Genomic DNA, 17,455 nt, shown 5'->3' with positions numbered 1-17,455 from the left:
CGTACATGACTGCTTGGCAGTTGATTGCAGGCATTAGTCTTCACTTTTCATCTGTAGACTTGCTGAAGATGACCACAAGCTGGTAAAAACCAGGGAGTTATCAAGTGTTCCTAGGAGTTTAGTGAAAAATTAAATGTAATAAGTTATCCTCAGGACAATTTTTCTTTATCAGTGTCTTATTTTTTTGCAAAAAATGAAAATACCCAAAATCTGAGTCAGTGTAATAACTATCGGAAGTTTCAGGCTGTTGCATGAAAATTATACTTAAACACAAGCTTCTAAAATTGCTTCTACTTCATAGGTTAGCCTGCCAGCATGTTGTGATCCATTAGTTCTGCATTACATAGGGCTTGGCAAAGTCTCTTACCTGGGTTTAAATTCTGGCCTCAGTACAAATTTGCATTAGTCACTTCAGTCTGCATGTATACTCCATAGATGTTTGAGTATTGAAAGGTCTGTGAAACCATATAGTTTAATTTGATAAGTATGAATGACATTATAGCAACAAAATACCAAGACACTGAGACTTATTTACCAAGATGTATAAAAGGGCTTGTAAACTAGGATAAGAATTAATTTTAACACTCTTGTCAGATTCAGTAATTTCAACAAGTATCAAATATTACTTTAAAAAGTTAGTGACCATGGTTGTAGTAAAATATTCACTATAAACTTGAACCAGTTAGAAATTTTTCTCAATTTACAATAACTGCCAGAAAAGAAAGCTAAACTTTTCTCTCAAATTGATATTTCTCAAGCTCAAATGATTCAGTGCTAAGGATAAGAGAATATGGAATCTGCTTATGATAGCAATTACATGGGTTAATAGCGACTATAAAAGTATCATTGTACAATTAGTCTTTTGTCCTGAGAACTTGCCAGAGACTGGAAAGTCTTTGGCAGAACTGAGTCTGAAATAGGCCTAGCTCAATGTTACTGTGAAGCTGCTGGCATCATACACTGTGTGATCAAAAGTATCCGGACACCTGGCTGAAAATGACTTAAAAGTTTGTGGCGCCCTCCATCAGTAATGCTGGAATTCAGTATGCTGTTGGCCCACCCTTGATGACAGTTTCCACTCTCGCAGGCATACGTTCAACTAGGTGCTGGAAGGTTTCTTGGGAAATAGCAGCCCATCCTTCATGGAGTGCTGCACTGAGGAGAGGTATTGATGTCGGTCGGTGAGGCCTGGCACAAAGTTGGTGTTCCAAAACATCCCAAAGGTGTTTTTAAGGATTCAGATCAGGACTCGGTGCAGGTCACTCCATGACAGGATATTATTGTTGTGTAACCATTCCGCCACAGGCCGTGCATTATGAACAGGTGCTCGACCGTGTTAAAAGATGCAGTTTCCATCCCCAAATTGCTCTTCAACAGTGGGAAGCAAGAAGGTGCTTAAAACATCAATGTAGGCCTGTGCTGTGATAGTGCCACACGAGACAAGAGGTGCAAGCCCCCTCCATGAAAAACATGACCACACCATAACACCACTGCCTCTGAAGTTTACTGTTTGCACTATACATGCTGGCAGATGATGTTCACCGGGTATTTGCCATACCCACACCCTGCGATCGGATCGCTACATTCTGTACTGTGAATTGTCACTCCACACAACAGTTTTACCACTGTTCAATCGTCCAATGTTTACGCTCCTTACACCAAGTGAAGCATCGTTTGCTGTTTACTGGTGTGATGTGTGGCTTATGAGCAGCTGCTCAAACATGAAATCAGTTTTCTCACCTCCTGCCTAACTGTCACAAGACTTGCAGAGGATCCTGATGCAGTTTGGAATTCCTGTGTGATGGTATGACCCTCTTCAGCTGTCAGTCAACAGGTGTCGGCCTGTACACTTTTGTACTGTATGTGTCCCTTTATGTTTCCACTTCACTGTCACATTGGAAACAGTGGACCTATGGATGTTCGTGAGTGTGGAAGTCTCGCATACAGACGTATGAAGCAAGTGACACCCAATCACATGACAACGTTCGATGTTTGAGAGTTCTGTGGAGCACCCCATTCTGCTCTCTCACAATATCTAATGATTACTGAGCTCACTGATATGGAGTACCTGGCAGTAGGTGGCAGCACAATGCACCTAATGTGGAAAACATATGTTTCTGGGGGTGTCTAAATCTTTTGATCGCATATTAGCTTGGCACAATGTTAACTGAGGCTGTTCTTCCAGTTCTACATAATTCTAAGCATGCTTTGGACAAACTCTACTATTCCTTTAAAATTCTGTTGAAGCTTCTTCATTAGCTTTATCTGATCCATCAGAATTGCATTGGCTCACAAAGGCACAAAGCATTCCTGCACTCAGTCCCCATGCTAGAGGCATACTCAATGGTGTCGTTTGTCACTTAAAGTTAATTGGTATCTACCGGTTATTCAGAAATTCCTGTGACAAACTTCTAGTAGAGGGAGTAGATGAGTAATGTTTTGAATAGAACCTATATCTGGAAACGTACATTTCCACTCTAACAGTTTCTGTTAAGATGTGCCTTCCACTCAAGCTAACTGGTCTTGCATACTTGATCTTTGTACAAAATGTGTTGGACCAGTTTTTCAAAGCTGTGCCTCTGAATGTTGGTTAGGAGATGTGGTGTGAGCACGATGGTGCTCCACATCACTCCTGACACGTGGTTCAGACCATCTGAAGGCATGGTGAAAAATGGATAAGATGAGGTAGTCTCAACTGCGTGACTCCCTATTCCTGTGGATTACTTCTTGTGGGATCATAATTACATAGTATCATGCCTAATTAAATTCAAATGAAAGAGTTAAACATCTGAATTGAAACTTTCATAAAACAGAAATGGTAAGTTTCAGGTTACAGCCTCCTATGCAAAATGTTATGTACTCACTCCCCTTTACAAGTTGTGTGATTTTGTAGCAAGAATTTCTGGAACACCCTGTATACTGTCACTGTAGACTTATGCCAAGTGTCCTTCCCTGCTCTTCAGAATAGTCTAATCTTTATACAAAGCAACATCTCTGACATTGCCAGTATGGCTGCTTCAGAGCAATTAAATGTAAATGTCATGTGACGAGGGCCTCCTGTTGTTGCTTATAAGAAAATTGTCAAAATATTGAAATCAATTGTGAAAAATGAAGACATTTAAATTTGCAAAAAAGAATATTGAATACAATAGATGCTGCATTAGTGTGACATTGTTCTGATGTTAAAACTTTAAAGGAAACTGTTGTGTAATACATGCCAACTAAGTAGGGATAATATTTGGATTCCATTTTCTGTGTGTGTTTGGAAAGCAAAAATTCATTTCTGGTGAAGTGTATGGAGATAGGCTATGTGGCTTGGTGGCTCATTGGGTGTAGGCCCAGAGCCAAAGATTTGGGGTTTTCAGTACCCAGTCATTTGAAGGAAACAAAAATTCATTTGTTGCTTCTTTCGCCAGTATCAATGGGAATTGTCATTTTGCTCTGAGATAAGGAGTTCATATTGAGCTGTAAGAGCCTTTATAAACTGCTCAGTTCAAAGTTCAAGCCAGCCGTTGTGGCCAAGAGGTTCTAGGCGCTTCATTTCGGAACTGCGTGACTGCTACGGTCGCAGGTTCGAATCCTGCTTTGGGCATAGATTTAAGTAGTTCTAAGTTCTATGGGACTGATGACCTCAGATGTTAAGTCCCATAGTGCTCAGAGCCATATGAACCAGAGTTCAAAAAGCAGTGGTCTACTGTCTCAAGAAGTAAAATGGATATTTGGGTCATAGACAACATTTCTGTAAATTGGCTTAATGTGGATTGTGAAGTTAGCACAGTTGTCACTGTGAAGTGTAAATTGACACAATTCAAAATTTACAGGTTTGAGTCTACCGGAAGACCTGGCATTGGACCTCATAACAGGCAACATATACTTCACCGATGGTGAGGAGAGCTACATTGGAGTCTGCACAAAAACTGGGACGGAATGCACTGTGCTGGTGAATGAGGATATCCGTAAGCCCAGGGGAATAGCTCTCCTGACTCGGGATGGGTAAGGCTCAAAATGCTGCTCTTTGCACACCACATTACAGCTAAAGTTATAAATAGGTATCTTCTAAGTGGATGTGAGGATACTATTAGCTGTTTAACACTCATCATTTCTAATAAGGGCCATGGCCCATTCTCTTCACTGCTTGTCCTGAAGGGCAAAAATTGTATCCAGTTCACACTGGTTTGATGCAACTTCGCTACACTTCCTTCCAGTACCAAATTACTGATGCCTCAGTATGTGCCCTTCCATGTAAACACTTTAGTCAATTTGTCATATTAATCTGTATTAGTCATCTGTAGTAGTTATCAGCTCTCTTTGTGTAACCTTGAGCCATATTGTATAGCACTTATTTCATAATCCTTACAATGCGTAGAATAATGAACTAAAAGAATAGCATCCCAAGGCCATGCATCAAGTGGTGTAGTGATAGAGAGATTTATCTATTGGTAGTAGTTCCCATTGCAACTAATGTGCCCAGATGTTGTGATTGCTTGAAATTGCCTCAAAATAACAGTGCAGTGATTGGTCACAAATAAAGCACCTAATGTGCGTAGCACTTCCAAATAAATTTAACTGCATTTTGTGTGAACATTTGAACATTTGTAGATCATGAGTGTATGAAATCTCAGCTTCTCTCTTGAGAGACTGTACTCTGCCAGTTTAGTTTGTGCCGATATTTTAATAAAATAAAAAAAACTCCAGCAGACCAGGTTTTGATCACATTGACTACAATAATTTTTGATGAAAATCTTTATTTGGAAATTCGTGGCACATCAGTTGAAACAGGTATATAGTCATAACTTCTAGTTAATTCACAGATGACTAATTGTAACAGGGGTAGCAATTTTACAAAATGATCTTTGTCCTCTGTCCCTCGAATCAAATTTTGGATACCACTATCCAGAGATTAATAATAAATTTTGTTGTGATTCACTAGGATTTTTTAAACATCGCAGCTTTCACCTGTTACTCCTTGACACTTGGTGTCCAGAAAAACTACTGCCTGGTCCCTCATAATGCCATTAAGATGCACACTTAGATTCGCATCTTTTTTAGACATGAAAAGGAGAGAATAGTATCAGGGTTGCCACAGGTTCTGGGAATAGCAGGGAATTTCAAACATATCAGGGGGAATTTGAGAAACACTTGAAAAATTGCGTTTTTGTCTCAGTAGTGTGAAATTGTTTACTGAGATGTCATGCTTTGCCACTGGCTGTGTGCAGCTGAATACATGTGCCACTTCCCTATTCTCATTCTTGCTGCTTCTCCCATTCCCACCCCACCCTCTCCCCTCAGCTTGCAGTCAGTACTGCCACCACTACATGCTGCTAGCCTTCTCAGAGCTTGTTGATGCTGCAGCCAGAGACAACAGTCCTGTGTGCATGAGCTGTCTGAGTGATTGTGTGAATATGTGTGCACAGTCATTATCTGGCAAAGGCTATGGCCAAAAACTTAGTTGAGAGAATGAGATTGTCTTTTCTATGTGCCTGTCTGTGGCTCAGCGATCACGTTTACGGTGAATTGCTACCTATCCTCATTGGTATTGATTCTCAGAGTATTTGCATAAGTCATCTGTTGCATGGGTGATCACTATGATCTCATTTTGTCAACATGGTGTCTGTAACACATGAATAGCTGGCCACACGAGTGGGCCAGAATTCCAGGTCATTTCTGTTGGTATCTCTAACGGATTTAGCCTGCTGATCTGCAGCCCATAGTCAGATTTAGTCTCTGCCCGCAGGCTGGGTCAGTTTGCGTGGGGCATAACGTGGCATACTTTCATGGTTTATCCATAGACCCTGGACTGTGGTGCTCCTTGGCAGGCCAGAGGCCACAAGTGATAGATTTCAGGAATTGACTGTCTTACTGCAAGTGTATAGTACAGTGTGGCATTTTGTAGAAATTTTGTTTATTTGAGTACATTTTGGCACTTCGAAAGTAGTTTATATATTCGAAAGTATGGACTATAAGAAGAAAACTGTGGCTGTCTCTGTCAGTTTGTACACTATGTACTCACGTATTTCTTGAAAGAAAAAAATTACACATTACCAGTAGAATAATAAACATAACTCATTGGGTAGTAACCAACAATTACAAACATAGTAGAACCAACATTTTATTGGTGGTCATCTATAGTATTAGTTTATACAACTCTTTCCCACCTTATACATTTCTTTCAAGAGGCCTACTTTCTTGTGGGGGTATTACTGAAAGCAGTAAAGGTATTCCAAATCTGTCTTGCGACTCCGACAAAATGCGTAATTTTGTTAACAAATGTGTTTCACTTTATTGAAATAAAATATCAGTGGTCTTAATGAAACACGTATACCATTTGGTTTTCTTTCTCCATCTAAACAGTTCATTACAAAAGATGTTGATGTTAGTACTTGAGATTTTCGCTCACACGTTTAGAAATAACAGAAGTCCTTACATTTTTTGTCAACTTATCTTTAATTGCTCTTGAGATCTCAAAATTTGTGAGTGAAAAATGGTGAGACTTGTCTAGAAATCAGGGAAAAATCGGGGAATTTCACTTAGGGGAACTTGGGGCAACCCTTAGTGTAGACATACGTTTATCAGCTTATCTGAAGTGTCTAAAGGTAAACCTTTAATGTGCATGTTTCTGATACTTGAACAGTGTCCATTTGGATCAATAATGAACATCACAAACACGAGAAAAATGTAACATTAGATAACAAGTAAATTGTCACTCTCCAGCACCACTGTTTCTACTGTTCATCTCACTAGACTTCATTCAACTACTTGGTTTTATTTTCCTTTGTATTAAAGCCTCTTTCCAAGAATGTATTCACCACTGTCTTTGAATATTTGTCATCTCATGGAATTTAAATAAAATTGCTCCCTTTCACCTTCCCTTCGTGTGTGCAGTCTGTTTACAGTAAGTTGTAAGATAACAGTAGAATTTGAAGAGTTATAGCATCAGTTGCCACAAAGTAATCCTTAACAACTTTCCTATTACACAACAAATTAAAGTTGTGGGCAACATGTTGTCAATATCACTTAAACAAGTATTTTTCATAGAGTACTTCCAGAAATGCAAGAGAAATATTGAATGTGTAGTAACACTGAAGTGTTGAAACATCAAACGATAAAGCTGAATCAAGTGACAAATTGTGCTGGTTTCTCTGCAGATGCTAAAAATTTATTTTGTTCTTAGGAATGGAAAATGCAGCGGAACTTTAGAAACTGGTATGCAATCAGTAGAGTGTAAAAAAATTTGAAGTTCAATTACAATTGACTTTTTAAACTTGGCTAAAGAAAACCAATTAAACTTTAATGCTCGAGTATTTGCTTGATGCAAAAACCCCATTATTATTTCTTCTGTACAAGAATAGCAGCTATATATGAAGATGGAATAGTTATAGTGCCTATTTGGAATCATACCTACAAGATATTTAGTTTAAGACCAGAGGTTGAAAATATCGCTTCAGTTGTAAGATACTTTTATCATCACACAACTCGTTTTGGGCTCTCATATGCCCATTTCCAGATGTCGTAACTTGGTGCTCTGACCCCGAGCACCACGGTAGATGTGTAAAAGGTGTGGTGTGCTACCTACGAGCCCAGAGCACAGACTCAATGCTTTGTGCTTGTAGGTAGCACACCACACCTTGTACATGTCTACTGCAGCACTTGGAGGTCACAGCACCAAGTTAAGACACCTGAAGATGGGCGTATGAGAGCCTGAAACCAGTCGTGTGATAATAAGAGAACTTCATGACTGAAGTGGTATTTTCAATCTCTGGTATAATGCTTAGTTGTGGATGTTCCTCCAACAGGGTTGTTTTTTAAGTTAGACATCACATGACACCTTCCTCCACTTTCGAATTCTTTACTGGCTGAAAGAATTACTCTAAAAAGGAAATCCTAGATGGTGGTGGGAAAAACACATAAGAGCATTAAAGATGCCATAATTGCGAAAGTTTTTGATGTTTCTCATCTGCATTGGCCACACGTATTGTTGGCTATTAAGAGATAGTTTTTGCTTTGCTATGCTTCTTGTGACACATAGATGCCTCCTAATCAACTTGAACTGTGTATCACCAAAGTACATCTGCAATAAAAAATTTTGCACTAGTAGAGAATGTCCTATATATAGAAATGACACCTGTGTAGAATTTAAAGTGTAACCTTAAATATAAAATTACTGACACATTTCCCCCTTTTTGTAAATAAGGATACAGAAAACTTAGTGCTCCTGGGGAAAAATTCCAAATTTTGTTCAACAAAAATTGTGCCCTCACGTAAGAACAGTTTTCCAGAGGTACATACTTACCATTCATTGAACAGATAGATGCGATATGTATCTGTGTGTATTTGGCTCCTGTTGTAAATTTCAAATACTGGTGATGCATAAAACATTTGCAACACCTGCCAAAATTGTGTGAACTATGAACAATGTTCAGTTCTTTCAAAATTTATACAGTAAAGCAGCATTGAACCAAATATTAGTCCCAATTTTTGTAGTTCAGACTTACGCATCTTTCCAGAGTTTATGGAATTCCCTAGGATGCCCAAGCCTTTTTTTCCAACTTGGTTGCATAAAGGGGGGGGGGGGGGGTTCGGCGAGCCCACAGGTATTAAATAAGTTGACTGACGAAAAATGAGAACTTTCAAAATGGTTTATGTATTTTAACTAAAGCATCGATTTATAAATGTTGTTAATTGTTATAAATATTGGATTGAGTGAATAAAAAATGGACATATTACAATACAAAATACAGATGTGTTCATATACAATAGACTACTCTGAGTCCTCAACTTCAAGGCAAGAGACACAGTTCACAATTTTTTCTGAATGTGTTACACACGTTTGTGACACTGTCCACAATACTGTTTTGGTTTACTTAGATTGTTGTACTTCTGCTTCTTCATTTTAGCTATTCTTACACAAATATGGCACCGACCTTTCCCTGCAGGAGGCTGACGTGCCTCTGTTGTCACTTCTGTGATTTTCTTTTGTAGAATAGTCAACATTGATTGAACAATTTGGATAGATAACCCTCTTACATTGGCACTTCTTTCTTCTACCTTCAATTTCACTAGTTCCATCTCAGCTTGCAGAAGATAAAGTTTCCGTTTGTTGTGTTTCTTTTCATTCCATCTTGGATGTTCCTGGATGAATATGGTGGTTGCATTGATAGCACAAATGTCGATGAAGGAGCAAAATACAGATAGAGGCCATCTCTTTGTTCCCCTCTTGCAGGTGTACATACGCGCCATTTGATAGATGGTATCAATTCCACCTTTAGTGGAATTATAATATGCATTTATCTCGGTTTTATTCTTCTCTGCCCCAACAGTGCCTTTATCTTGGTGCATTGTTGACATCAGTAAGTTTTTACTTGGTTTCATTTTTGCTGTGTAGGACACCAAAGTTACTGGAGGCCTAAGTGTTGGGAACTGCACTAACTCACTGCAAGTTTACAAGATAAATAACAGCTGACTGACATCAACAATCACTTCCTCTGAAAGGAAACGGATTGTTGTGAATATCAAGAATACCAATGAACAAGAAACTAACTTGCATTGTTGTAGAGATGAGAAATACAAAATCCTACTAAGGGAAATTTTCTATAGCATGGAAGCCTAATGGGGAGGGGGTGGGGGGGGGGTGTGTCTGTTGGACCCATAATAAGTTTATTTTTTCTTTCAAAGCAGGAATTTTCTATAAAATATACTGACACTAACATTTCATAAAATAGCCAACAATAACAACTCAAATGGAATATGTAGTATGAAAGTTACTTGGGCAAAAGCAGGGGACATAAAAAAATTGTGGGTTCAATGAACCACCCCCCCCCCCCCCCCCACCACCTTTGGTGTCCTAGGGTTAACATAAATAGTCTTTGACCAAATTTACCAACTAAGCTTTCTTTGCTCACATGTGTAATAGGAATACGAAATGGCTCCTAATTTAGCCAGTCTGCATCTAGTCAGTAATAGCACATGTAAATTGGTGTAACAATTAAAACATTTATGTGGTTTCATTCTTTTCACATGTTCCTTGGCCTATATTTGCAATGCTGGCTGTTGATGTGGAAAATCAGTACAATCACAAGATAAATTTCCTCTATGGAAATGTGGTTACATTATGGCTGTTCACAGGATTTGTTTTAATGTTGACCTACAAATAACATACCTTCTATTCAGGTCATCAGTGGAGTAAGAAATTTAAAGAATAAATGATATGAATTTTCAAAATTTATCTGCCAGCACATTTAATTCACAATGGAAGATTCTTTACGGCAGACTTGAGTAAAAAATAAGGCATAATAGCATCATTCATTTTGACAGTTGTCATGAAGTAAAGATACACAGAGAACATTATTCTTCGGTGTAGTGTGTCCATTGTCTCTTGAATTGTCCCAGAAGAGTAGTCCATTGTACATAAAATGGTATTACACAAAGTAAATTAATTTTCTGATGTTTTAATTACCAGAATTCGCACTTAAACCTAGAGCAGATGTGGAATTAAGCATTTGGAAAGATCTGGTTGTGATTTCCAGTTAATTCTGGAACATGCACATTCAGAGATAGTAGCCTCAAATGTTTTCTTTCCATCTTGTGTTGAATTGCTATTCTTGCCTTGCACAGCTTTTTCTTAAGGAAAACTCCATTTACAGAGGATGAAGACTTCAACTAATTGCTTATCTTCTGTTGCAGCTCTGTGCTCTTTGCTGATCACATAAGCACCATAAGTGAGCCTAGTTTATCTTTTTTGGTATAGGATAGGTCATTTATGTATGAAGAACAAGAGTGGGTCATGTTGAATGTCAGTAGTAATCTGGCCTCATTAGAAGATCCATCAGAGCTGTGTAAGCATTTTGCTTATCTTGAACAATTTCCAGCCCCAGTCTGGTTCTGTCTGAAACATAAGCCTTGCCATACTCTTTTTTTTTCCCCACAGCTTGTGTGTTCAATATAGTCTAGTACTTGCCTTTTATTTTCAACCTTCATATTTTTCACCCCTCTATCCTTTAGTCTTCCTCATGGCTGTTTCTTTCGCATCTCCATTTTGTACATCTTCCTGGGCACCCTCTTGCTTCCCATTCTTAGTGCCCATACCATCTTAGTCTTGATATTCTGTCCTGCTCTTGAAGGGTCCCTCTTTCACTATTTTCCTTACTGTTCCATTCCTCGTCCACTCTTTGTTACTCCTCTTGTACTTCTGGGAAACTTCAAAGGCCTGTAATCTGCTCACATCTCTCTCATTACCCAAGTTTCAGGTACATAGGTCAAAATTGGGATGTAGTAACTTCTATTTCTGACATCTTTCCATTTGTGGGACATCCTCATTCCAAATCAGGTTCCTAACACTTGGCAAGTATGCTTGTGTGTTTGCCACTTCTCCTCTGTCATACTTCCCAAGTACTGCTCACTTCCCACCTTCAATTGCTCCTCCAAACCTTATTCTGCTAATTGGTCTATATTTCTAGTTGTAACCATGATCTCATATGTCTAAATTTCATCTCTTACGGTTTCTTCCTAAGCATGCAGCTGTTCCTGAATGTCCTCAGTTTCCCCAGATTGTAGTAATCTGCAAACACCATTGCTTTAATCTTTTGTTTTCTCAAGTTTCTTCTCCTGCTGTGACCATAATCATGGAACATCACAGTGAAAAACAGGGGTGACAATGCACTCCACTGTACCACACCACTTGTTTGCTGCAACTATTTTTACACAGTTCAGACTTCCACAGTACATATCCATTTTGCCACACTACATATCCATTTTGCTTCTGATCAGTTAAATGTTAAGTGAACCATGTACTCCCTATACCTTCAAAGCCATAAGGTTAAAGCTTCTTAAAAAGATTGTGATTTAGGCAAATGCCATGGACATACCACACGAATCCTGATAAATGAAATACTGTAATTCATAGTCAAAAATGCTGTCTGGTGAGTTCCTTCTGGAGTACAGACTGTGGCTGGCTCAGAATCTAATTGCAGATGTGCTTGCTCATTCAAAACATTAAAATTTTCTTCCCAAAATATTCGAAGTTCATTGATCAGTTGAGGTGTTCGAACAATGACGTACTTAAGTCTGGAGAGGCACCCTGTGATAGTGATGAATTAGCTGTGTGTAACTGTAACAGCACACCACACTTTCGTATTTAGCTTGTAGTTTACTCATCTTGTGGGAATTTTTGATTTTAGGAAAGCTGATCATAATAATCTCAGTGGAAGAGACTAGAGTGATCCTGAATTGGTTGGATGTATGTGGCATATACAGTTCAAATGGTTCAGTTGGCTCTGAGCACTATGGGACTTAATATCTGAGGTCATCAGTCCCCCGGAAACTTAAAACTACTTAAACCTAACCAACCTAAGAACATCACACACATCAGTGCCCGAGGCAGGATTCGAAACTGCGGCCGTAGCGGTCGCGCGGTTCCAGACTGAAGCACGTAGACCCGCTCAGCCACAGAGGCCGGCACATATACTGTAATGCTTTCTGTTTTGAACTGTGCCAAGTTTCTTAGTTTTCACTAGAAAGTGATTGTTAGAAGCTTGCTATGTGTCTGATGCTGTAAGCCATTGCTTCCGTATCAGAACAAGATAATCTTTTAATTTCCTGTTTTCTAATTACACACCCCTTTGTTTCAGTTTTATTTTCAAAATTGTTAATCTGACATTAAATGTAAGGTAATAGTTGTTTCTTGTGCAGGTCAATGTTCTGGTCTGACTGGGGCAAGAATCCAAAGATTGCGACAGCTGGTATGGATGGATCCTCACCACGGGCCTTCGTGCTCGGTGTGCACTGGCCCAATGGAATAACTATAGACATTGGCAACGAGCGCTTGTACTGGGTGGATGCCAAACTGAAGTCAATAGAATCTGTCAACTTGGATGGCAGTGATCGCAGGGTATGTAGGAACACACATTTGAAAGAAATTTCAGTGGAAAACTGTCTTGTAATTTTGGGGAAAGGATTTATCAGAAAACAGATAAGCAGACATATCTCATGCACTGGGGCCAGGAGGCACGGATTCGTTTCACGGCTACTGTAGTTTAATCCAAGCATTATTAAGATAGGACGTACACACACTCACGCACACACACACACACACACACACACACACACACACACACACACACACACATTCAAAAGCACAAACTACTTTAATGGAAGTAGAAGACTGAATTAAGAGAAGTGCTGTGCCTTAATGCTGAGTAAAACAGCAACTGTTTTTCCCCCTAAAAGATCCACAACATACATTGGAGAGACTCTGATCTTAAGTATTGGCCTGATGTAACTAACACAGTTGCATGGATGCAGACAAATAACCCCTTAACAATTTTTTCAAATTATTCCAAAGAATACATTTGTTAATTAAAATCATCATATCATGAACGGCATTGCACATAGACACATAAAGACAGCTTTTGAAGTTCAAAATGCATATCAAAATTATGGATATCACCAATAATTAAATCAGGAGTATACTAGTGTACAGGACTTTGACACAAATATCCTAAAACCTGAAATTATTTTTAGTTGGTTTGTAGCTATGAAGTCTAACCATGTATCTCGGAAGTGATAATAAATCTTGCTGGCGGCTGGACCACAGTGTGGAGTATTTATCTTGTGCCATTGTGTGACGTTTGCCTGCTTTATTTCTTTGTTGATTGTCGTCGATGTACTGCATTTTTATACTGGCTGAAAAATGGGGGCTGGAAATTCAACACTAACTACTGTAAATGATGTAGCCGACAGTTGCACAGTTGCTTTTTATAGTTCTTTACTCTCACTGTTCACAACTCCACAGTATTATCCAGTTATATGGCCTGTTCACTGTTGGTTAACTTTTGATAAGCGTCATTAATAATTTGCAGGCAAACGTCAGCATACTGCTACAATAGTTTACCATTGAACATCTATGAGCAGTAAAAACCTAATCACAGTTCTTGCAGAATAATACGGTACACGTGAGACTATTGAACAGACAATGTCATTATTTTAACACACGGCCTATTTGTGTCACACTTATTTCACTGTTAAGTTGATGCATCGTTGTTCTCCTCTGAAAATCAACAGTGGCCTGACTGTCTCGGGACCAAAAATCGGGCCTTAATAATCATCTCAATAATAGGTACTGAAACATTGTTCGATGTTTAATTTGCAGAAATTACAATTAAAACATAACTCATTCAATTAACTGAATATATAGAAAAATTCCTTCTGTTTAACAGTTGCTTCTACTACTACAAGGGTTAGGCTGAATTATTTGTTTAAATAATTATAGGCACACACGCGCACACTTACGCGTGCTTTTCAAAAGCTGTGTGCGCACACGGCTTTTGACATGCCTGTAATTAAGGGCCGACTTTTCTAGCATGTTTTCGGGTGGAGCCAAGTAAATACTTTAAGAATCCTAGTGGTTCTTTTTCCAAATGTTTATAATTAGTACAGAATTTATATTTGTTTATAAGTGTTGTGGCCACATGTAGTAAGCGTTGCTTCACGCAGTGAAGAATGGGAAAACAAAGGCAGCTGGCGACCGAGGCGTTGTGAAGTAAGCGCGACACAGATAGCCTTGCTGACAGAAGCAGTCTACCCACCGGGTGACACAAGAACACACACACACACACACACACACACACACACACACACAGACAGACCGAGCGCCGAGCAAAGTCTGGAGAGTGCTGTGTAAGGGGAAGTGAGGTCAGCACGCTAAGTTACACTGCAATATACTGCGGGAGTAATAACAAAAAGCTACCACTGAGGGTAAAAAAAGTCCTCCTGCCGGATATAAATAGTGGAGGGCAGGCAGCAACTGACAGAAGCCATTAGGAAGCAGTTCGGATCTGAGGACGGACGTGGTCAATGTCCGAATGTTCAATCTTCATAGGTGACTATTCTGGAAGTCTGTTCCAGCTCGCAGGAGTCATCCATTTGCCGCTAGATGTCAATTTCAGCTCTGGGGGTCGGTCCTCGTTTGATCAGCACCTTGGCTGACTAACAACAGCAAGAACTTCCATCAGGACCGGCCGCAACGCGGTCTTGGTCACAGGCACCGCCAGGGACTGATGCCCGAACTCCATGGCAACCTGGCCCCACGGTGCATGGTGTGCCCATATTGGGACCTCGCGGACATCGCGACTGACGGCTTCCCAGCCACCGGTGCAGCAGGCATCGGCAGCTGACCTCACGGCTCCGTGGGCGAGCGGCGGCGAGTTCATCTCATCCACAGGGCATCCTGGCTTCAGCGGAGCACTGGTGGCCGGAGGCTCAGAGTGCGATCGGCGGCGCGCGTTGGGCGCATTGTCGGAGAATCTACACAGCAGCAGCCAGGCGGAGGGATCTGCAGGGCTGGGCAGTGACGATGAGGGAGAAATTGTAAAGAAAGTTAAATAAATAATTGTAAAACTCCACGCCGTCTCAGTCTTTGGCGCAGCCACTGTGTCTGCTACTAACAAGTAGCAAACGGCCGTAACAATAGGTGCAGAAGTCGTAACAAGTGGCCATCTGTCATAACATAAGTCAACAATAGAATTTGTTACGAAACAATTACTGATTTCACCCTATAACAAAAGATAGTAACTAGGAATAGTCAAAATAAATTGGGATATTGATTAGATGCACAAAACTAAGCACAAAACTGGATCTGGTGCTATATTTCTTACAACTGAGGGCCAACCTCTTTCTTTTATGGAAATTCAGATTATACGTAATTGGGCAAAATGAAAATAAAATGAATTTAAGGAGGCATATGGCAAAAAACGAGAGAGGAAGTAGAGAGATCCCAGCTTGCTTTGCCGTAACTGGTGAGCACTTGTCACTCAACTGACGAAGTCATCACTTCCAGTATTGAATGAAGTGACATTACATTCTTCACTTCCTGGGCTGGTAAATTTAGTGTCACTGAGGATCACTATAGCAATCCTTTTTTGAAAGTGTTGCTTAAACAATACAGGAGAGTGTGAAAGCACAGGAAAAGACTGAAAGACAGCCAGGCTACAAATGTAATAGCAGATGCCCTCTAGCAGCTGAACAGTTGTAAATGCTGAAACAAATGTAAACAGGGTTTTGCTTTTTTGAAGGTCTGTTATTAAGTTGCCTTAGTATACCCAGGATTTTAATTTTCTGTCAAAATAATAAAAACAAGAACGTGGAGTTTTAAATCGATGTGTTACACTTGCTGAGCTTGTTTGTAATGGCTTAGACATTGAAACCTCTGAAGTCACCATCATTGGAAATATGTCTCGAAGCACAGAATTCACAAAGTATGCTGTCACAGCCTGCATTCTATGATTAATGGGTTTTTCAGACAAGTAGACTGAAAGGTTGTCATTAAAGAGGTTTCTATTGCAAAAATTTTTCATAAAAACACTAAAATTCATAAAGAAACATGAATTGCCCTTCCAGCCATACTTGAAAACATTGTATTCATTCAAATACAATTTTACAAGGATAATAAATGTCAGCTAGATCAAATTATAAAACATAACTAACAAACATATAGGTATGTAATTACTAAAGTCTAATTACAAAACTAATGCTAATGTTCATTCACATAAGATCACTACACCCTAAACACAGCCTTCCAGCTGACATCAGGGGGTCAGAGGTACCTCTCTCCTTTACACCCTTCCTGTATTTAAATTAGTCTCAAATTCTAAACCAGCATCCCTCAATATTTATCATAGGTATTGGGTAGAATTATTTCGAAACTTTTGGCATTCCTGACAGTTACTAGCCTTTGTTTTGTGTAAGTAGTAATAAGCACCGTATTTAGTGTGAAAGATATATGCTTTCTTGCAGGAAACATAGCTTGTATTGTTCTACTACGGACTCCAAAATAGGTGTCAATGAGAAGCCTCGAAATTGTGTGTAAGTTTTGTTGGAAACTGTTAAATTCCTCAAATAATGGATGAAAGAAGTCCAGGTATTCATGCAGTGGCAGGTAAATGGTCTCACGGCAGTTTCTAACTGTAATAAATCTTTGTTACTTAAACATAAGATTGTACCTCTTAATGAACAGTTTAGAATGGCATTTTAAGTTTTACAGTTCAACCAATGAAATACGCCTTAAATATTGAAAATTAAATTCTTGTTGCCACTATGCTGCAACTGGTATCAGATAACATTATAGTAAGATATTGCTAACATCTCTTAATGTGATTGTTAGGTATGTTCAGATGGTGCAGTTGGTTGTAAAAATGTAGAGGTGATAACTCTTATAGGCCTCTTGTGTATTGTGGCCACATTCTGTGCACATAGCTGATTATACACAGGAATGTGAAACTGAAATGGATATTTAATTAGGTGGAGATCTGCTGGTGTTACGAGTTGCATATTCCTGAGTTGGACTCGGAAATGAGTGACTGTATTACATGAGGGACCATATGTTCCCAGTGTGGGGGGAAAATTTCTGTTAAGACATAAGTTAGTTACAATTACCAACTCCTTTAATGTCTCTTGTTTCCATCAT

The 17,455-nt window shown here is 39.3% G+C and overlaps 1 protein-coding gene across 1 annotated transcript in view; it reads left to right on the top strand.

The window, feature by feature from the left end:
• The window catches only part of LOC126482251 (vitellogenin receptor-like), a 221,222-nt gene that overhangs the window by 87,862 nt on the left and 115,905 nt on the right, over nt 1-17,455 (top strand). The window contains exons 10-11 of the mRNA XM_050106231.1: nt 3,822-3,993; nt 12,685-12,883. Of these exons, the coding sequence (XP_049962188.1) occupies nt 3,822-3,993; nt 12,685-12,883 (371 nt within the window). The remainder of the gene's footprint in view (nt 1-3,821; nt 3,994-12,684; nt 12,884-17,455) is intronic.

This window comes from Schistocerca serialis, chromosome 5 (assembly GCF_023864345.2).
Source record: "Schistocerca serialis cubense isolate TAMUIC-IGC-003099 chromosome 5, iqSchSeri2.2, whole genome shotgun sequence".
NCBI classification, from domain to species: domain Eukaryota; kingdom Metazoa; phylum Arthropoda; class Insecta; order Orthoptera; family Acrididae; genus Schistocerca; species Schistocerca serialis.
This window is presented reverse-complemented; position numbering and strand designations above follow the sequence as displayed.